This window comes from Astatotilapia calliptera, chromosome 13, assembly GCF_964374335.1.
Source record: "Astatotilapia calliptera chromosome 13, fAstCal68.1, whole genome shotgun sequence".
NCBI classification, from domain to species: Eukaryota; Metazoa; Chordata; class Actinopteri; order Cichliformes; family Cichlidae; genus Astatotilapia; species Astatotilapia calliptera.
The window spans coordinates 6,661,707-6,685,384 of NC_137434.1; the positions used below are offsets into that span (position 1 = coordinate 6,661,707).

The window sequence follows — 23,678 nt, forward strand, 5'->3', positions numbered from 1 at the left end:
GGATAATTGGTGCATTGTAACATACATCATGTATTACCACCGTCTCGCTGTTTTAAGGAAATCTGAGGAAATCTGTATAATGAAAAAAACTCAAAAAGTCTTTATTTGCCAATTTGCTCATGGAAGTCCGGCTTGAGAGAGAGATTTATTTCAGAGTGGAGCCCTGAACTACCTGTTCTTGTCTGCTGTATCGTTGTATTTCCAGCAGTAACTGGTTCAGAGGTGACTTTGTGTGGTCATGTTATTCTCGACAAACATAGCAAAAGTAATTACTGCAGCGGGCTTCGAGGAGACTCGGGCCCTTATCTGAAATGCCTCTCGCACCCGCAGCAGGCGCCCGAGTTTTACGTGGTCTAATAAGTCACTCTGGGTTTTGTTTTGTTTTTTCTACAGTAAAAAAACCCACCTGATTACCTTGATATGCCCCATGTGTGTTTATTTGTTTTAGCTGTGCTCATTTCTGCGGATAGATAACAGAGGTTTAACAGAAATACCGCAAGTGTAGCGTGCGTTAAATTGGATTTTCCTACGTTTTTGCGACACGATAAGGTTGTGTGCGTGTGTTTGTGCTTTCAAGTACTCTCCGAGAAGTCCTGTCCAGGCGCTATTTTTCTATTTCCCCCAAACACATGCATCACTCAGAGAAACATAGTTTCTCATTTTACATCCAGCCCAGACATAATTCATCCCCAAAAAAGGGGGAAAAAAGAGAAAAAGCAGTGATGGCTGTCATAGAAATAATCAAAACGGAGGCACTGCGTCTCTTCTGAATATTAATTCATCACTTAAAGATCCCTGCAGTGCATTTCATTGATTTGTTTGCTGTTGTGGTGTGAGCAATGGATGACTGAATTGTGCTGACCTGGCGTTTCCTTAAGCTTTTCTATTAGGCCGATATTTTGACATGAAGGAGTGCAGGAGGGGGCATGTGGGGGGTGGTGGATGGCTTGGATCATTACACATCTTAACCACAAATGGCCATAAACAAGTCCAAAACGTGGCTTGGATGAGTAATTTACAGCCGCAATCTCATCAGGCATAAATCCTTATCTCTTGCCAACATATTGACAGGCAGAGGATAAACAATTTATCAGCCATTTGAATAAGTAATCTCCCCCAGCTCTGTTTTTGTGATATTTACAAATGCGCCTCCTCTTACTTGCTCTGCATGCTCACCTCGACTTCTTTCTCTCTCTCTCTCATATCTTTTGCCCCTAAACAGAAACCTGAGTAACAACAAGATCTCTCTGCTGAGGAACGGCTCCTTCTATGGCTTGGCTGCCCTGGAAAAGCTGTGAGTACTTAAATCAAGCACTCTTTAATGTTTTGTCCTCCCCAGAGTCCTAATAGCTGTCATCGCAGCAGCAGTATTGCACTGTAGCTGGGAAAAGGCAAACAGGGGACATGGTGGGAATTAGGAGATCCTTGTCAGGTTTTACCCTGCAGGAGGCTTGCCAGTGTGTTTTTTTTTTCTTTTACCTTCCAGCCCTTGCGCTTAACCACAATTGCCACAGTAAATGTCCTAAAAGCGATAATATATAGCATCATATTAGGGACTAATGCAGTGTGAGATCAGGGTGCTCTGACAGTGTGACTGACTGTGGCGGGCTCGTGCCGATGACTCTCGCACCATATGCAATCTCCCAGAGGGCTGTATTCATACAGCCTGATGATGAGCTCCATGATAGCTCCTCCTGTGTCCCCCCCTGAAGTCAGCTATTGATTGCTTTCACCTCCGTGCAGCCCGGTGATAGCTGCTTTTCTACCTGATGGTGACACAGACACTGGCTGATGAGGAAATCAGAAAGGGGCTGAAATCACACAGAGCGGATGGCTTGATAACTTGCTCTGTTCAGTCAGTCATTCCCAGAGGTATGTGCATGTGAAAGCACACATATTAAGCTCACCACTCACGCCAAAACACACACACACGCGCACGCAAACTACATCAGTGACTGCTGTGAATATTATTACAGTCAGTTTTGGCCCCCGTCTCCGCCGACTGCTGACTGACAGTTAAATTTAGATTGGAATAATGGCAGCGGTATAATTTTGCCTCTCTTTCACTTCTTTTTGGGTGGCTGTGTCGCCTGGTGACCTACAGGATGGTGTCACCTGTCTCTCCGGGCCTTATTAGTGCCATTAAATTGTCCGACTCTCTCTCCAGTTCCATTGGAGTGATGGAGATGATGATTGCGAGGCTTTTAAGGACATTCAGCCAAAGGTCTGTCGCACCTGACCTTTTGGAGCAGCAGTTTGCGTGGCCTATCCCTTCTTTCACCTCACTCCCTTGGTTCAGTCTTTCCATTCTTCCTGCCACATGCAGCATTTGGCAGAGATACGCCTGTTGCTGGAAGCTGATGCCAAACCAGGTAGCCTCAGTGAGTTGAAAGTGGCGGCCAGCTGTTCCCTCGTCTGGCACAGCCGACTGACTGCCTTCCTGTACGGCTGGCTGACTGAATGGATCTGAGGGTTGTGGAGAATTGGCAGCTGATTGACAAGCTTAATAAGGCATGTGTATATGTTTGCACCACTCTTGCTGCAGCTGCGCTCTCAATGTTCTTCAACAAACAGACCGTTTGGGGCAGGAATGGAAACTTGGATCCCACTGCAAGTTTTTTGTTTTTTTTAAATGAAACAGAAACTGATTTGCACATCTTTTCTTATTTAACGATGGCTCTAGATATGCAGATAATTTTAGTTTCATTCATTTTTATTCTGAGGCAATCTGTTTCCTTTCTAATTCAGTTTAGGCACAGACATAATAAAACAGACAAAATACTCTGTGAATGACAAACTGAAATCCAGCAAACATAGAAGGTGGAAGTTGGTAGAAGTTTTTAGTAGATTTGACGTTTTTTTCTCTATATGCAGTTGTTATGTCCTGTGGACCACTGAAATAAAAAAAAGTGCTTCAAAATAACCCCCTGCACTGCACGCCGGTCTTTGCTTTGGTGTTGGCTCAATAAACAATAACTGTCAAGAATAACTGTCACTTTTTCATCCCTTTTTAACCTCTCTGCCATAAAAGGCTGAGGGGGTAATATCGTCACACCACCAGGCGGGTGGGTGGCGTGACACCCAAGTTTGTGAATGTGAGAACTCAAGAACGAGGAGACGTGGGATTTTGAAATTCGTTCCATGGGTGCATCTACTAAAAGTCTGAGATGAGTTTGAATCTCAGTGAGGTTGACTTCAAGGTTAAGGTCAAGGTGAGAGTCCAAGTTTTCTGAAGATCTTGTGAACACCATAAATCGAGAAAGATGTCATGTATGATTTTCAAAGTGATAACATAGGTGTATCTACTAGGAGGCTGAGGGTAGCCTGGCAGCGTCCAGTAGTTTTTAAAATCGTGATTACATGAAACATTTCGCAGATTTTCATTTTAGTATGCGTGTGTTTGTGATATACTCTGCGTACAAATATATGGTACCAGATATATTATTGGCACAATAAGCACACAGTTTAATAATTCATTGATGGAAGATCTATATACTGGTAAATTTACCAGAATACTGACTTATTAGATTATTTATTAGTTGTCAAATCTAAACAATATAAATTAGTAAAATGAAGAATATATTAAATAATATGTATACTGCAAAATTAATGATGAATTCATATAGAAGATTTAATACATGACAGGTTGTTTATAAAGTCTCTTATAATATGATGCTTATCCAAACATTGTGTTCTTATCCCCACAATGTTGCTGCCTGCTCTGCTGCAGTATTTTCTAAATTTTAAATGCTTTTATAGTGGCTTATTTCTTTGATCGATAATCAGCGGCCATTCAGCTGCACCAAAAAGTTTAAATATTTGCACTGACGGTTAAAATGCATAACAAACACAAAAACACACTCAATTGAACTATCAAATGTATAACTATATATGATTTGGGGATTTTGTATGAGATATTTGTATAAGTCATATGTATTTTAGCATTCACATTACCCCAGAACAGGGGTGTCCAACTCCAGGCCTCAAGGGCCGGTGTCCTGCATATTTTAGAGATCCCTGGATCAACACACCTGAATCAAATAATTACAAGACTCTGGAGAACTTCAAGACATGTTGAGGAGGTAATTTAGCCATTTAAATCACCTCTGTTGGATCACGGACACGTCTAAAACCTGCAGGACACCGGCCCTTGAGGCCTGGAGTTGGACACCCCTGCCCTAGGCAGTGTTTATGCAAAATTACATCAAGATTGGTCCACTCATCTAGGAGTAGCTAGAGAACATGCAAACATATATTGTATTATTTTCAGAATCTTAGTTTAGTGCACTTGCTCTTTTGGACAAGCAGAGCAGAAAAGACGAGCGTGAAAACTCGATGCACTCATATTTTTAGGTTTAGGCATCAGTTGAATGTTAATCAAATGTAGCACTTTTCATGAAAATCACTACAGTGGTTTTACAGGGGCGCTTGGGAAAGGTTAGGTGCTCTGGAGACAAGGTCTGAGGAAACATTTTAATAGTAATTTCACTCTGAACCAAATGAGCATTAACTTTTTCATCCGAGGTCATGGGGGAGCATTATTAGGCTTCCCAGTCCAATTCCGTGATGAGAGTATACTGTTTTGCTTGTAACTTACTAATCCTAGCTAGGGGCTGGACTCATATATATCATCATTATTGTTATCATCGTTGATGAATGATGGAATTTATACAGCACACTAAGCGACTTTATTAATCCCCCATAGAAGTCTCTTTTGATGTGATTTGCTTGCCCCTGTAGGCCAGATAGAGTCCTTTTAATGGAGGGCTCCTGTATTGTGGGTGATGCCCCCCCCCACCCCATATGGACACCAGCCCACTGCCGTCAGCCAAACTGGGTCCCACAGGAGCAAAGCAGAAACAAAGCCCATCTCTGTTCTCTGGTCAGGACACTAAATCTAGCTTTTGCCACTTAATCATGTGTTTCCACCGCAGAAGGCCTCGCTGTGCGAAGGGTCTGTCTGAACGCGACGAGGCTGGCATATCCTTCTCATACCGATTACACTCATGAGCAAATGTTTTTATAGAAAGATTGCACTTAATTTGGAACTATTGCGGACATTATAATATTCTATTTGCATTCTTTATGTAACATCTAGAGTCCAACGTAACAATCCAACAGCAACTACAGAAAATAAATGATTCCTTAATGATAAGGTCGAGATTCTTCGAGCACACTTCTGTTGGCTTCAAGCATGTTGTTGATTATAGGTGTCAGAGAGAGGAGTGGGTATTTTTGAGATCATGACAGTGGCTATGACAGCAGATTTATCCTTCGCAGGCTGTCCAAATGTTTTCTTTACTGAAAGCAGAGGATCTTTTTTTTTTTTTTTTCGTCTATTTGACCAAACATTATTTGTCTAGCCCTGAGGTGTTTAGAGGCAGGCCGTCAGACTGAGCGGACCACGGCTCAGGCCGGAGACAGTATCAGAATTCAGAGTAGCATCTGCAATTGCTCATCCTGAAAAGTGGATGTCAGAGGTGTGAGGCAGCGTCGTTTAAAAAGTTTCGCGAGTCCTGTTGTTCATACTGACAAAGTGACGTTTATTCAGTCTTCCCTGTGAACGCCTCTCCTTGGGAGGTGATTGATGATGGAGTGGCAAGGTCGCTGAAGGACACATCGCCCCGGCCGGTTGTGCATAAGAATGTGCGGCCGGGTAAAGTCCAGGGCTCCGAGTGAGGAGTGCAGGTCGGGAAATGCTCGATGATTATGCGATCATAAACCAGACTGACCCTGACGTTTTCCTGCAAGGGTTAAAGGTTAAAAGAAGGGACAGCTGAAAAAATGAGAGCATTATTAGAATTCTTACAGTCCACATGCAGTTTAAAGGGGAAAAAAGCCTAAGATTACATGTGTTAGTGTAAAAGAAAAAGAAAGAAAATCAAATATTCAAATGAACCTTTCCATTACTGATTGACAATTGAATAAGTTCATTTTGTTTCCTCATTAAGAACAATTAATAGATGGAGTGAAGCCATCTGATTAAAGACTCAGAACACATTTTTAGGTAGTGCCACAGCTACTTGTTCAATCTATTTCAATTTGTTAACCATTTATGTGTAATTATTACCAACTTAACTCATAATTGTATTTATCCTCCTTCGGTATGCGCTCTAGTTTTCATGTAAGACAACACTGCAGGTGAACTTGGGCTTGCTAGTGCAGTGTTAGCTTGCTTTACATTTTCCAGATTTCCCCGTATCACACAAAAGCATTGCTATAACCCCCTCAACCCCCTTTGTTTACCTAAGACGTGGAGTATGATCAAGCCTTAAATGGATCAAAGTGCACGCTTGAAATATGAATGCTTTTATTGTTACTTTAAAGGAGATCATTGCTGGGTCGCAGCTGAGGTAAAACATGTGAGGAGCATGGGTGTGACTGACTCACTGACCAAGTTTGGAGAAACAGAGGGGGAGACAGAAGAACAATCCGTCTCCCGCTCTGTTTTGGTAATCACAAATAACCGTCTCCCACGATTAAAACAAGCAGCAGATGAGGAGCGTAGACTTTCAGCACAGACTGGTTATAATATTCAGGTGTAACGTGGGAGTGTTGGGAGTTGTTGTTTGCTTTGTTGTGCTAAACCAGCAAGCAAGAGGGCATCAAAAGCGTCTCTTAAAAGAACTTCACACTCTCTTTGACCTTTTGTTTTGTTCTAATAGAAATCTCTCACACTGATGAGAGGGGTAGTTCCAAAATTGGATACCGACGCTGAGCTGTTAACAAAGAAATTTTCTTCACATTTCTGGAATCCTTAGAAGCATTTCCCCCAATCTGCTGCTTTTGTGCAACTCTTTTAATTTTAAGTGTTGCTTGACTAAAGGTTATTTTTTTGCAAATGTGACTGCTTTTACTGCTACTTTTCTTCTAGGTCAGAAGTGAAACCTGACAAATATTTCATTTGCACCGCCAATCGACCCGCTAGTGTTAGGATGCCTGGGTCGTCGACCCAGGGTTTTTGAGTTTATGTTATTATTTATAATTTCTAGTTTTTGGTTTCTTTGAGTTCCGTCTTATGGCTTATGTCTCTGTCTTCTTTAGTTGCTCTGTCTCCCCTATCACCTGCATCCCCTTGTCTAGTTCACGTCTCTATGTATCCTTAGTTCCTATATCCCCGTGTTCAGTCAGTGTTTGTGTCTGCCCTGGTCCCACGTCTCTGTTCCCTCTGTAGTGCCTGCATGTGAGTCTATGTTATGTGTTTCCTGTTTTACTTTGAAGGTCTCTGTCTTAGTGTGTTCAGTTTACGCTTCCTTTTGTCTCGTCAGTTCTGATTTGCCCCAGCTGTATTTCCCTCCTGTTATTCATTCCCTGATTACTCCCTCTGTGTATTTAAGCCCTGTGTTTCTCTGTGTCCGTGTCGCGATCTACCATTTTCTTAGCTGTGTGTTCTGTCATTTCTCTAGTTTAAGTTTGTTTTGAGTTTTTTTTAGTTTTGTTATATTTTGAGTATTAAATTAAAGCCTTTTTTGAGTTCACGTCTGTCTCCGGAGTCTGCACCTTGGGTCCTATTCCTGCCTGCACACAGCCTCACCTAACAGCTAGGAAGGAGCCTGCACTCCATCAGTGCTTGAGAAATATTAAACTTTTCCCCCCAAAAACAAATATATTCGCAGTTCATACAGATTATTTTTAGATTTACATGGGTCTACGGTTACTGTTTGAATAATTCGAATAAGAAGGTTGAATAATTAATTTGTGCCCACAGGTGCTGTGGTGCCTACTGTATGTAATATTTTATAATGCAAACACACACAGGGAAGTCCACCGTTTTAAGCTCTGGCAACGGTAGCTAGAAGCCTGTCACAATGCATACACATTCACTCTGTTTAATTGGACTGAACTGTCTGACTGTCTGCCTTTTTCCCCTTCTCAGTAAGCTTTCAACACGCATTTATTTACAATTCAATAGGTGGTTATCTGTCTCAGTGAGTGTTTGTTATAATTCAGTGGATGTGACCAGGCCTTCCCTCAAAGCACCTGCAAACTCACCCATGAATATTTAACATGTGAATAAATGGTTTTAATAAACACCATCCACATTACAATCAGGTCTGGTGCCAATATACTGTAGTTTAGCATTTAGTCAAGTTAATGACAGAGCCAGTTAGAGTTTTCATGGGGACAGCCTTTCATCCAGGTTTAGGTTTAGGGAAGGCTGGAGCCTAGTCTGGTTGAGATAAGGGGAAAGGCAGGGTACATATTGACACAGTTCAGTACCCACAATTATTGCAATTTTTTGTTATTTTGCAACTGAATGGGGTCGGTTACATAAATAGTTGAAAATCACACCTCTGTTGTTGTCTGCATACACCGAAATTCACAGAAATATAACTATTAATGTAATAGTTATACAGAAATAGTTATATTTCTGTATAACTATTACATTTGCGTTCAGCAATCTTCATGTTCTTTGAGTTGAGTCCTCTCGAACTGGACTCACTGACAAAGACTGATGGCAACATGTTGGCGACCTTACACAATCTGTCTAACAGCCAATTAAACAAAAGTTTGCTCGGGTAACTTTATGTCAGGATGATGTTGCATGAGAGGAGTCCTCTTGTTCATAGTATTTCTAAAGTGTTTCTATAAAATGTTGATACTTGGTGTCCCTGCATTGATACAATACCACCACACAATTTGTCGTAACACTCAGACTGGACTCATTTGAGGCTAGATGTTGCTATCTTCTCCTCTCAGATTACAACATCACAAAAAAATAAGCGTAATCCACAAAATTGTCATCGAAATTATATCAGAAATTTGTTATTTTTTTAAACACACGCTTGAGTGTGTGATTTGATCTGAGGTGGATATTTTTACACAGCCATATAAGGGAGGAGAGGGTGACTCTGAAGGCGGGATGTAGATAGAAAAGGTAGAAGAAACAGTATAATTTTTTTTATCTGATATTTTTTAATTTGCTAAAAAAAAAAAGGGTAAGTGGCGACAATCCTCTGGAAACCATGAATTTGGTTTTTATGTGGCAATTCATCCAACAGTTGCTAAGATGTGTTCAAGTCCATAGATCCATTTTCTTAACTGCATATTAAATTCAAGGTCATAGGGATGCTTAAGCATAACCCAGCTGCCATAGGACAGGAGGCAGGTCCATCTCCACAGGTTTACCACAGAGAGACAGACAATCATTCACATCTACAATTTAGAGTCACTAATTGACCAAACATCTTTGGACTTTTAAAGGAAGCCAGAATGCCTGGAAAAACCCATCCAGGCACAGGGAGGAGATGAAAACACAGAAACGCCCCAGAACCTTCTTGCAGTAAGGCAAGAGTACTAAATACTGCTCCACCAATACAAAACCAGTTGGAATCACCTTAACAAGCAGCCAGTTTTAGTTTATTACTGATCTAAGAGAAATAATACCAACTGAATATCTAGTCTTTTATACCCTCTCAGTTCTCAGAGTTCTTTCTTAGTTAAGGAAACTCCTCTTTTGTTACCTGTCAGCCTCTATCATCACTTTGTTTACCTACTCTGACAGTGGGGAGTTTTCTACAGTTATGGTTCAGTCACACTAGGATAAAAATAGGACAGCAACCTCCTTGAGACTTGAATAAAAAACACTGGTTGCAGAGAGAATGCACTGAATTTTTTCAGATTGGGTGACTTTCTGCTAGCAGCTGCAGCAAACAACTGATCGCCGAGATGATGAACGTGTAACACACTTAACTTCTGCATGACCACTTTCAATTGCAAGACAGTTACACAAATCACCTGGTGGGATGCAACCGGTCTCCAAATATTTGCAGTACCACAAACTGAACGCAGTCACTATCAGACAGATCAGACAGTCTGCACTGACGAGCGCAATTCGCCTGCGACACATCACTGTGCAAGACAGAACTCGAATGGTTGTAATGTTTTATTGCTATATTAAACCGAGGTTTCTGGACACCTATGTGACTTTGCAGTTAAACTGCCATCCTGCAAATCAAATCAAATCACTTTTATTGTCACATCACATGTGCAGGTACATTGGTACAGCACATGTGAGTGAAATTCTTGTGTGCGAGCTTCACAAGCAACAGAGTTGTGCAAAATACAATAATGTAAACAAGCAAAATACAAGAATGGCTACATCTGAAACTAATAAATATATGTACAATATATAATAGTATATGCATTTCTGGATGTGTATACTAAATATTTTTCTACGTGTGTGTGTGTGTGTGTGTGTGTGTGTGTGTGTGTGTGTGTGTGTGTACATATTTTACAAATTAAATAGAGTAAACAATAAATAAAATATATAAAAATATACAGAGTTGAGACATGTGCAAAACAGTGGCATTAATGTGCAGTATGGAGTGCATAATGTTGAAGTTCCAGTAGTGAAGCTGAGGTGTCTATGACGTGTTCAGCAGTCTGATGGCCTGGTGGAAAAAGCTGTCTCTCAGTCTGCTGGTACGGGACCGGATGCTGCAGAACCTCCTTCCTGATGGAAGTAGTCTGAACAGTTTATGGCTGGGGTGACTGGAGTCCTTGATGATCCTCCCCGCTTTCCTCAGGCACCGCTTCCTGTAGATGTCTTGGAGGGAGGGAAGCTCACCTCCAATTATCCGTTCAGAGCACCGCACTACTCGCTGGAGAGCTTTGCAGTTGTAGGCGGTGCTGTTGCCATGCCAGGTGGTGATGCATCCAGTGAGGATGCTCTCAATGGCACAGTGATAGAAGGTCCTGAGGATGCGGGGGCTCATGCCGAATCTTTTCAGTCTCCTGAGAAAGAAGAGGCGCTGCTGCGCCTTCTTCACTGTTTTGTTTGTGTGTACTGACCACGTAAGATCCTCAGCCAGATGTACTCCAAGGAACCGGAAGCTGCTCACTCTCTCCACAGCAGCGCCGTTGATGGTGATGGGGGTGTGTACTTCTCTGCACCTCCGGAAGTCCACTATCAACTCCTTTGTCTTTGCGACGTTGAGGGTGAGATGGTTGTCTTGACACCAGTGGGTCAGGGCGCTGACCTCCTCCCTGTAAGCCGTCTCATCACCATTGGTGATAAGACCCACCACTGTAGTGTCGTCCGCAAACTTCACAATGATGTTGGAGCTGTTAGTGGCTGTGCAGTCGTAGGTGTAGAGTGAGTACAGGAGAGGGCTCAGTACACACCCCTGTGGAGCACCAGTGTTCAGTGTGATGGGGGATGAGGTGATGCTGCCCAGTCTGACCACTTGGCGTCTGTCAGACAGGAAGCTAAGGATCCAGCTGCAGAGGGAGCTGCTCAGTCCTAGATCCTGCAGTTTCCTGTCCAGCTTCGAGGGAACGATGGTATTGAATGCTGAGCTGTAATCTACAAACAGCATTCTCACATACGTGTCTCTCTTCTCCAGGTGTGACAGGACAGTGTGTAGTGTCAGGGCTATGGCATCATCAGTGGACCTGTTGTGGCGGTATGTGAACTGTAGAGGGTCCAGTGAGTCGGGTAGTGCAGAGCAGATGAAGTCCCTGACCAGCTTCTCGAAGCATTTGCTTACGATGGGGGTCAGGGCTACAGGTCGCCAGTCGTTCAATGAGGAGATGGTGGAGGATTTGGGTACAGGGACGATGGTGGCCATTTTGAAGCAGGCTGGGACTACAGACAGAGAGAGGGAAAGGTTGAAGATGTGTGTGAACACTCCAGCCAGCTGAGCCGCGCATGACTTGAGGACGCGGCCGGGAATCCCGTCCGGACCTGTAGCTTTGCGCGCTTTCACCTTCCTGAAGCACCTCCGCACATCCTCCTCAGACACAGTGTGCGCACTGACGTCATCCGCGGTGCACACACTGTCCGGTCTCATGGTGTTCGCTGTGTCGAATCTAGCGTAGAATACGTTTAGATCCTCACACAGAGAGGCCGTGGTCTGCGGTGTGCTGGTTTTCCCTCTAAAGTCTGCGATCGTGTTTAGTCCCTGCCACATACTCCGAGGGTTGTCAAACTGTTGCTCCACCCTGTCCCTGTACTCACGTTTGGCTGCTTTGATCGTCTTCCGGAAGTGGTAATGTGCGTGTTTGTAGTCCGATGTGTTGATGCAGCTACTGCATCACTGTTTGTGGAGGCATTTCAGTTCCAGATCTATGAGGATCTGGCTGGACTCTGAATGTAAGTAATTTCTGTGTATGTATACACACTAGATTTGCTTCATATGGCAACATTTATTCATAAACAGGTTGCATGTAATTGTTAATGTGGCCCCATTCAGTCACAAACTGATAGCAGACTGACCCCGTCTTATTGCCGTTTTATTGCTTGGCACACTTATTCACTCACACTAACATGACACACAAAGCAACCATTTCAAAGGCAACAAACTTGTAAGTTAATTATACATGGTGTCAATACTTTCCCCTAGTGTGACGGCAGCGTTACTCTGGTCGTTCCACTGGCCACCACTGTAGCTACATGGGGAGAGTGATCAACAAAACTGGGATGCTCTTTCTGTTTTGGTTGAGCAATGAGGCCTTTATTTTTCTGCAAGATATTGTAGCTGATGGCAGACTGATTTGAATGGTGAAAATGAGTTTTAGTAGGAAGCAGTCAAAATGCAGGTGTTCTCATTATCCTAAGACCACTGGACTGTACAGCTGAGACTTCTATTACTAAGTGAAGATAAGTGAAAGAAAAAAAATCTGCTTGAACGTTTGGGAATCACTAAAATACAGTGTGCACAGCATTTTGAAATCCTTTGAACAGTTGTTTATTTATTTATTTCATTTTTTGGAATAAAATCGATGAAAAGGTTATAGAGTTATCCAAGTTGGTGCACTGTTAGTTAAACCATTAAACCATTTTTAACTCTACCCCATCCAGTCTTGCCTGCAGCATTATGTGTGGGAGTGCAGTATCTTTGTATCGTCACTATTCTGAATATTAGTCTTCTGTTCTCTAAAACCAAGATGGCCTCGGATTCACAAATGCTGAGACAATACCGCGCCACTGAGAAATACGATGCAAGTTCAGTTAATGAAAGCACCTTGTGGTCTCATTTCATTAACTGTGCACACAATCGAATACGTCATGCGGCATCACTTTCCATTTGGACGAGTGCCCGAGTAGCCATAGGAGGCTGCAGTTTTATTTGCTTATGTACTTCAAGTAGAATTTGACTTTCAGTGAAACTGATGGCGCTCTGATAATTCAATCAACACTGAGATTTATTTATTGGAACTACGCATGATTAAATAGGGCTTGCTTTTAAAGAGAAGGCAGTATTATGTCTGGAGCATGTGTGTGGTGTGTTCTGCATGTGGAGATTTATCACAGCGACTGAATGCCTGTGCACGCTTCTTTATTAATGTAACAGTGCGGTGCGGTAATCATTTGGATTCGTGGAGGAATCCACCCATTAGCGTCACATTGCAAACAGGCTGCTCTCCTCGGGATCACGTGCGTCAGGAGAACCTGAGCTGCCTAACATATACAGTCCAGTTTAAATTAATTGGGAAGCACTTCAGTAGCTTTTCAAACGTTAACCACAAATGGTGGAGTTTAAACTTAGGGTCGCTACTGCTACTCAAACAGGCAGGAGGGGAGTAGAAAATGGTTATTGTTTAAACACTCGTCTCATTTGAGCTACTCCAGCTGTATCTACAGCGGCTATGTGGGGCAAGTCTCCCAAAGGTAGTTATCATTTGTTTGTGTGTCTTTGTGTGTGTGTGTGTGTGTGTGTGTGTGTGTGTGTGTGTGTGTGTGTGTGTGTGTGTGTGTGTGTGTGTGTGTGTGCGCACGCGTCATAAATACTCAATAGTGGCCAGAGCTTTTGTTTACCTCAGCTGAAGAGAGAAGTGGGCTTTTATTTGAGTCGGGCTACTATCAGACTCACCACTTATATTCGATTTCCCCTTAAATATATTCTATAAGTATATTTAATGTGCTGAAGCTACTCCTTTTTTCACATTTTCTCCACTTTGCTGTTATATGCCGCCACTGTGTCCTGTTACTTTAGATTCAGAGCTTAGAGCCTGAGGTGGCATAATCTCTTTTCTTCCTTAGAAAGCATTTGCTGAAAAACTGCAACTGTTTACGCAGGAAGTGTGGAGCTTTTTTTGTCAGTATACACTAATATGTAGATTAAACCAGTGTGAGATATTTTCCTTTCTACATTACAGCCATAATGTAGATTTTACTGAGTTTACAATATAAGTTATTATAATTGTATTAGCTGTATTTTGTGTGGTTTCTCATTATGCTTGTACACATTTTCTTTATGTTCATAGTGCCCGTTTGAACAGGTCTCTGCTGCTGGTCACTTGCCTCACAGCTAGTTTTACAGAATTATGGAAGTTAATGAAGGTTTCCTAACTGGTGAGTTGCTGGCCAAAGTTGCCTCACTGTGAGTGGATCTTGGATGGGTTACAAACATATGGCTTGACTTTGTCAAAAAAGAAAAAAAGGTCTGAGTGTTGGTTCTTGCTGTGTGCTGGAGTAGTTTTTCCACTATCAGAGACAGAAAAGAAACAAGTTCACCTCCTAATCTAAGTCACAAATGACATGGAATATTTGGCACAGATGAGACAATGACAAAGAACGTTTCTTTTCAATCAGATTAAAAAATATATATATAAATTTATTACCAGGCTTAGGTACAATTATTTTAGAAAAATGTTTGAATCCTGCAGGGAGATCCTAAGTTGGACTGACCTGAATATTACATGCAGAGCTTATAATTCCTCCATAAAGCTCTGGAGCTGTACACAAGTCCATATTTTTCCCTACATGTAAAGTCTAGTAAACATTGTATTGGACTAAATATTAGCTCTAAAAGGTACAAATAAGTTTTATTTGATTTTAAGATGCAATGAAAAGAAACTACTTGTGTTCAGCCCAGTACTAAAGAAAATGAGGTAATACATTAATTTAACAGATAAATCATTTCCTTATTTATTCAAGTTGACTGAAAAACAGATAATATACTCTGACAGGGTGCAGCGGTTCATCAAGACTTCAGGGTAGAACTGGCCTACCTTGAGTCCAGAGCTTTCAGCAACTGAAAGCATTTGGCACATCATGAAATGAGAACTATGACAAAGAACATCCTGGACTGCTGAGAAGCTTTAATCCTATATTAGGCAACCGTCGGGCAGTATTTGTCTTCCAAAAGTCGAGTGGCTGCTCTCATTAAATCTCAGATGTTAATGGAGTGTTGTTAACAGAAGAAGGGATGCTACACCGTGGTAAACATGTTGCTGCCATCAAACTGAAGACAAGCTAATAGTTCTTTTTTTAAATGTCTCTTTTTCTCAGTTTAAAGATTTGAGATGTTTTCTTCTTTGAATGAAATATGTGTTTATGATATTGTCAAATAACTGCATTCTCTTTTTAATTTACATTTTACACAGTGTCCCAACTTTTTCAGCATTGGTTATGTATTTTGAATGTGAAATCTCTACATTTGTGGTTTGCTTTGCAAAACCGTGGCCAGGCAGTCACTGATAGGTCACTGCATCTGCATGACTGGAGCTTTAGCAATTTCATAGTGACAGCCACCAATTTCTAGCAACCACTTGCACCCAGTTGTGGAATACTCATTTTTCCGTAGTTGCCAGTAGTTGCCAGGCGATCTTTAACCAGTTCTCTGGGCCTACGTGACTGAGCCTTGGTGAGAAACAAATGCTTTATTTTGGTGATAAATCTGGGGTACCTTCATTCAGATTAGATTAGATTAGATAGAACTTTATTAATCCCTCGGGTGGGTTCCTCTGGGAAATTCGATTTCCAAAAAAGCACAGCACCGACAGAAGTTACAGAGTTACAGAATATTATATATATATATATATATAATACACACACACACACACACACACACACACACACACACACACACACACACACACACACACACATATATATATATATATATAAATACAGAGACAATATAAATAAAATATACGAAGGGGATAAATAGAATAAATAGGAATAAAAATAAAAATACAAGTGAATTGCACATTTCAAGTATTGAGTCTATTGCACCGTTGACTATTTACAAAAGTATTGCACAAAAGGTATTGCACAGTGAGGTGAAGAGGCACTACAGCTTAGTTGTTCCCCCCTCCAGTGTGTGTTGATTTTTTCCCCTCCAACTCCTAAACCCCTAAGCCCTAAACAGGATAAGCAGCTAAGAGAATAGATGGATGGAAAATAACCTTGAATGAAACTTAAGCTCTTCGATGTGTCGACTTTACTATAATGACTGAGAGCGAATGTAAATCAAGCCGCTGGGAACCAGTGATGTAAGTGACAGTAAACTCAGCAGGGGTCTCAAAGCTTGTAGCAGGGAAATTACCTTGGCAAAATTAGGAATGCTAAAAACAGGGTAGAAGACATTATTGCATTTTTTCAGGGTCCTTAACCAACAACTACAAATCCTTCAAGCTTTACACTATGATGAATGAGGACATTATGTCAGGCTGTTAATCACAGAAAAGGATGCAAAACTCAATTTCAAATAACTTCCTCTGATTGTTCTGACTTTTGGCATCCATTCTGTTGCATTATGTAGCAGACTCCACCCGTCCTGAGCCAGTTAATGACACAGAATCATAATTTATAACATTTATTTGCAGATATTTGTTATCTCAGGCCTGGTGACCTTAAAAGGTTTTGCCTGTATTGTCATCTATGGCTTTAAACGTGACTGTATACAGGAAACCACTAACACAAACAGGGCCACAGCTGGCATGGTCTGTGAAACCAGGACTACAACATCATAACAGGACAATTATTCTCTTAATATCCAGAGGAAGTTCAGACACATGAGTACCTACTGTAGGAAATGTGTAATTACAAATCAGCCAATTGGTTGTTTTCTGTACTTTATTCAACTCAAATCACAGCAACAGTGATTTGCCTCAAGGTGCTTTAGATTATAAGGTAAAGACCCTGCAATAGTAGAAGGAAAACCCCCAAAATCAAATGAACTCCAGTGAACAAGCACTTGGCAACAGTGGAAAGGAAAAACTCCCAGTTGGGCCTGAGGGGAAGAAAACAGGACAAAAGAAACATTGTGAAAGAGAGCCAGAGATGAATAATAACTAATAATTAAGTGGAGAGTCATGGATAAAGACAAAGAGAGTGAAAAGAGGTGAGTGAAGAAGAAATACTCATGGGTAGGGATGGGTATCGTTTAGGTTTTATCCGATACCGGTGCCAAACCGGTACTTTTGAAACAGTGCCCGTGCTTAAACGGTGCTCAAACCGGTGCTTAAAGACTGGAGAACACAAAATTGGTCCAAAAACCTCTCATGTTCAGCTGTTTTTTTGTAAAAAGATAACAATGTTAGCCTTTTCTGCAGCTATGGGGCATATATGGTATCACTCTTGGCTGGAAGCAGTGCTTAAACAATAGAAAAAACACAAACTTTGTCCAAAAACCTCTCATGTTTAACTGTTTTCCACTTTTTCTTTGGTCATTTTAGCCTTTTTGGCCTGGGTGAAGGGAGTATCTGCCATCAAACAAGAAGACAGCCGCATGTAGCTATGATGATGTTTGCTAGTTCACCTTACACGCATTAATGTAATAACGTGGTTAGCCTACTCAACGTAAATTACACACGAACAACATTAAGCTACTGACCCAGAGAAGAACGGCTGCTGCTGCATCATCATCCTCATCATTTCTGCTACACTGGCAGGGCTAGGGGCCAGGACTCTCCTCTTCGGGTTTTTGGGGGATGTTGCTAACTCCGGGTCCGATAACAGGCAACCCACCCGCAGTAGATGTGCACGGTGTGAGGTCTCGCAGCAAGCTATCAAATACGGCGCATTTCTCGGCTTTTAAAAAAAACGCTATGCGTCGCCAGGTGTTTCATTGGATTCCAGGTGTTACCTCCTTTGACAGTATCACAGTATCAGCTTAAAGCACTTGTTGCAGGCTGCTGAGTTTGCATATTTCGCTGTGAAGTACAGCCAGACTTTTGACCGCTTCGCCTTGGGCATTTTTAATCTGTAGCTCTGCTCTAAAAGAACGTACGTACCTGGACCCGCCTACTATCCTCGGAAATGTAAAATGATTGGCTAGAATCTAAAGTGTATCACAGCTCAGGAAAAAAAAAGCACCGAAATAAAGCACCGAAATGTGCGCTGCTTTTCGGTCTGGTTACTACCGTTTATGACAGAACCGATACCGGTACCCATCCCTACTCATGGGAAGCCCCCAGCAGCCTAAGGGAAGGGTCAGGGTCACCTGATCCAGCCCTAGCTATAAGCTATATCATAAAGGCATAAACACTGAAGGCCCTGCCTCTAATTGTTTTAATTTAAATTAAAAGAATTAAAATTTAAATGCAATTCTTTTTTACTTTTAAAATTTATGACACTGGTTCTCAAATTCGGGTCCAAGACAGGAGTCAGCAAAATAATTTTCTCTCGATCATAAAAATGTGTTATATCCTGACTAAAATGAATATCTAGGTAGTAACCATTTATGACAGTCATCCATGTCCGTCATCCATCATCCACTTGCACACATGCCAGTATCATTTCCTAAATGTTGTCAGTACAAACAATGGCAGTAAGAAGCATAGTTTTGATAAAGCTTTATGTAGGATTATTATCACGTTGACCATCAGATCAACCTGCTGACATTGAAGGAGAGGTCAGAGGTCAAATGTGACATGATATTTTTAATCTTTATATGGTACTTTCTATGTGTTGACCATATACACCACACTTGTAATAATCATAGTTTCTAAGTTTTAATGCTTTTTGTCATTTTTGTCAAATTTCATCAGAATTCATTTGAAACTTTTTGAGGGATCCTGTTTACATATAATGACATGCTCGCACAGACGGACATACAAACATGCTACTAAAAACATTACCTCCTTGGTGGAGGTAACAAGTGTAATTTCATTCAGTAAGTTGATGGGTCATTAAAATAACAGCAGGAATATTTTGCACCTATTAGCCAGTTAGGTAGCTGGTGAGAACAGGCAAAACTTTTACCTAGTCCACATCATCAAGTGATGACTGACCCATGCCAGGTTAATTAAGAAACTATGCAGGTGGTAATGTTGTATTTAGTTTTAGTGACAATACCATAAGAAGACCAAAGTGCACCACTGGACTAGAAAATTAGACACTTGAAAAGTCATAATGCTGTCAAGCTGAATCCAAATGCAATAAGATTACCCTCAGAAGTATATAATTGATATAAGCATGATTTAAAGAGCATTTTTGTTTTTAACACTATGAATTAGAAATATCTCTCTGAAATATGCAGTTTTTACAGTGAGATTCGATCCAGTGGCATAAGAGTATTTATTGTGGTAAGATGGTATATGATACTATGTATATTTAATCAGTGTTGGGATTATTGGGTGGCTGTAGCTCAGGTGGCAGAGCAGGTCAGCCACTAATCAGAAGGTCGGTGGTTCGATCCCAGGCTGCATCCTGGCTGCATGCCAAATATCCTTGGGCAAGATACTAACCCCGTGTTTGCCTACTGGTGGTGGTCAGAGGGCCCAGTGGCGCCTGTGTCCGGCAGCCTCGCCTCTGTCAGCGCGCCCCAGGGCAGCTGTGGCTACAATGTAGCTTGCTATCGCCAGTGTGTGAATGTGTGTGTGAATGACTGAATGTCGTGTAAAGCGCTTTGGGGTCCTATGGACTAGAAAAGCGCTATACAAATGCAGGCCATTTACCATTATAAGGGGTTTCTCTCATGAAATCTTCCTCCACTCCAAACCTGCTTTGTGAGGTGCTTTGTGGGATTTGACATTTTCCAATAACACTTGCAAAGCAACACATTTACTGTGTGTAGACTCACACACACAGCAGTGATCTCTGCCCTTTGGTAGGGCACTCAGTCGATAAGGTGGAACATTTTGAACGTTCAGCAAATTCAGAGGCAGTAGAGCAGTGAGCTACACGACTGTTCGGGATAAAAGGAGGTGCTACAGGCGCAGTGGATGACCTTTTGACCTCAGGCCTGCACCAGCTCTTTTGTAGACTATCATACATAATCAAAGATAACTTTGGATGAGAGCGGAGATGAGAGCTAGCCGTTGGCTGACCCTGTTGGACTAGGAGGTTAGTCAGTCAGGAAAGGAACTTCAGTATTCTTCCTAGAGCGTGGTAGCCCCTTCCTGTGTGAATAACAAATCCTGGAGGATGTCCATACAAAGTCTCATTAGTGAGTAAGAGGCATACAAAACTGGCATGCTCAGATGATGACATGTGACATGATCACTCATATATGATGAAGAGCATATATTTTTGCATATAACACATAGTTTGGATGAAAGTCCGCTTGGAGAGCTTGTTACAAAGTCTTAAGAGTACAGACCAGGCGTGTGTGTGTGTGGTTTGTGTGTGGGAGTGTTTTTTAGCATGGACCAAACAACAAGACACAGATCATTAACCCTAAACGAGACTCATTTTTCTGCTGCTAATGATGGCTTGTATCAGTATGACTAACTAATGCTTTAAATCAACTGAATTAACACCAGTTACTGTAAAACAGCCACAACCAAAGGTTTTCTTTGAAGTCCACCAACAGTAGGGATATAGCCATCAACGCCTTCAACCTCTAAGGGGAAATCTGCATTATTGAATGGCTCCTATAAATCTTGCAAATCCATTCTGAGCTTTTTGCTCAAAAACTGTCCCATATATCAAATAGAAGAGCTGAAGCGTTAATTCTATTTTCACTTTGGGATGATTATTGTGTCCTTTTGGTTTTATTTTGTTTCTTCTGGCTGACCCTGAGTTGACCTGACAGATAATTTGCTAAAGTTTTAGTTGAGCTTTGTTGTTGCTCACATTTGGAAAAAGGCACTACCCTTCATCTCATTCTCATCACACTGGACATACAGTTCAGAGTCAAAGGAAACCAGGGACACAATTTCAGGAAGTTTTCTTTGGCCATCGGAGAAAACCGGAGAGGAGATTTTTCTGGAATCCAATTTTAGCATCGTCCGAGGTTTTGGGGTAGGCAGAGGGGGTGGATTAGAAGTCCTTGGCTGTAACCGCAACATGTGTGTTTTTGTCTCTTGGCTGGATGTGGTCTGGGTCTCCAGCATGCAGGAAATTGTCTGTGTCATCCAGCTAACAGGTGCTAGTTAACCCACAAATACTGTCTCAATTAGATGTCAATGTAAAATAGTAAATCTAATAGAAATTTACAAATAGTGCAAATATTTAATTTTGTTTTTTTTCCCATTTTAAATTCCTTGGCTGTTTAGTTCTTCTTGAAAGCTTAAAAAACACAATTCTTTGCTTCAGTTCAAACTGCAAGCACGCTATTATAAGGTGAACTGGACTCTGCTGTGTGCACATTGTGAAAGAAACATGTTTTGCAGGATGGTGCTGGCCTATATGGTCAGATTTCTTTAAACCTAGCAAATTGAATCTCAGAAATAATCCCTAAACATCCATAGAGAGATAGACTCCTATCTGACTCTTTTTCTGTGTCTCTTTTCTCCAGGGACCTGAAGAATAATTTGATAAGTACAGTGGAGCCTGGGGCTTTCCGTGGTCTGCTAGCACTGAGGAGACTGTAAGTATGATGAAGCCTTGTAATAGCCTTCTCCAGGGGACGCGGGGAGAGTCCTTTGGCTTTAGAGACAACGAGAAAGAGTGTTTTAAAGTACAGAGTTGAAGAGTGGACTGAAGTGTTTAACTTAGGCAAAAGGCCTGCAGTACAGTTTTAGACATTCACAAACCTTCTGTGCCTGAGCAAAGCTAACTCAGGACACAGAGTTATGGGAAGAACAGAATAGCTGCAAGTTAGCAAACTGACTCCGAAAGCAGTCAGCTTCACAGGATAGTGTAGTTACAGTTTGCTAACAGTATCTGCCATTGGAACACTCTCAATTGGACTACTGCAACCCCTTGAGATGAGGATGAGGATTACGGGATTGACTGAGCTTGTGAGCCCCGGCACTCTGCTGGCATGCTAACTGCCACTGTCTGGTTTTAGGACCTTACCAGGTCTGAAAAATGCAACCTCAGATCATCAACAACACATGACATAACACCCTTACTGCTTCCATACCAGCAAGTGTGAGCACCTGTATAAATGCAGTGTGCTGAAGGTGTGTTAACACAATGCCAAGGAGAAAGGACATCAGTAATGATCTGAAAGAAGCAGTTGTTACTGCCCGTCAGGCCATTTCCAAGTACATCTGAGACTCTACCTCAGTTAGCATGCTATATGCTAAAACTCATTCATTCAAAAGGACTGAACAAGTCTGACTTGTTTGGAAGGGCTGGCATGAAAGAACATAACAACACGACTTAGGTTTGCAAAGTTGCATCTGAACAAACCACAAGACTTCTGGAACAATGTCGTTTGGCCAGATAAGACCAAAGTGGAGATTTTTGGCCACAAACCGCGATACCACAGTACCACTTACCAAATGTACATATCAACACAAGCACCACATACCAAATGTCAAGCACAGTAGTGGAGGGGTGATGATTTGGGCTTGTTTTGCAGCCACAGGACCTCGGCAGGCACCTTACAGTCTTTGAGTCGACCACAAATTCCTCTGAATACCAACGTTTTCTGGAGTCAAATGTGAGGTCATCTACATGACAGCTAAAGCACTGCACACCAGCAAATCTACACCAGAATGGCTGAAAAAGCAAAGATTCAAGGTTTTGCAATGGCCCGGTCAGAACCCATACATCCTCAACCTTGACGCGCAGTGTCATGACCTTAAGAAAGCATGCATAAATCATGGCCTGCAAACTGAAGCAACATTGTTAATGAAGAGTGGGCCAAAATTCCCTCCACAACAGTGTGAGAGACTGAAATGACTTCATATTGTTGCTGCTAAAAGTGGTTACTGCTACTGAATCATGGAGCGTACTTAGTCAGAAGGAGTATTTTCTTTTTACAATGCCTGTAAGTAAGACTATATATAGTCACCAGGGTGTATTTTATTGCCTGCAAGTAAATGTTCTGTGCATAAAAATTACATAGCAATTTTAAAAACTTTGAATGTTACTGCCTTACTAAGTTAAAAATGGCACTATGCTTACATCAAATGAATTCTTCTTTCCAATTTTCGATTAAAGTTATGCTTCTGTTAAAGTTACAGCAACATTTCAAATGTTTTACAGACTTAATTGGAAGGCAAATATTCAAAAAGCAAATGCAGTTTTAAAGGTTAGCTTTCCTTTGTTTGTGGTTTTCGTTGATTTCTTCTCTTTGGGTAATTCTCTCAATGATTACCCTCATCCTTTCTACATATAGGCTTAGGGAGTGAGTGACATGATTGCAGCCTGATAGTTAGTGGGATCTGGGCTGGCAGGGATGCAAACAGTGAGTTAGCCGCGCTGATTCGGGGCGCGTGTGCGCAAGGCTCGGAGTGCAGCGGAGTGCTAATTTAAGTGCTCCCCAACTGGTGATTATTCGAGTGCTCTGCTTATTTTCCCACAGCTGCTCCAGCAAAGCAGCTCTTTAATTACAGAGTGTGAGGGCACGGAGCCACGGACGCGACAGCGCTCAGCCACTCGCACATGGAAGCCCAATGCGTTTGCACATGTTTGTGCATTTCGTGCTCTGTGTGCCAAAAATGGTTATGCGACGAGTAAAAGGTCAGGACAAATATTCCAGGAAGTTGAATAGGCTTTACAGCTGTTTAACTTCTCTGTTCAAGCAGCCATGAAAACAGACATATTGTTTTCCAGTTAGCTCTTGTTCCAACTCGTTCTGCACAATAATATCAGCAAAATTCAC

At 41.7% G+C, this 23,678-nt stretch overlaps 1 protein-coding gene across 1 annotated transcript in view; it reads left to right on the forward strand.

Moving 5' to 3' along the window:
- Positions 1-23,678, forward strand: part of adgra1b (adhesion G protein-coupled receptor A1b) — a 185,808-nt gene that overhangs the window by 21,603 nt on the left and 140,527 nt on the right. Inside the window, exons 2-3 of the mRNA XM_026189076.2 lie at positions 1,223-1,294; positions 21,417-21,488. Of these exons, the coding sequence (XP_026044861.2) occupies positions 1,223-1,294; positions 21,417-21,488 (144 nt within the window). The remainder of the gene's footprint in view (positions 1-1,222; positions 1,295-21,416; positions 21,489-23,678) is intronic.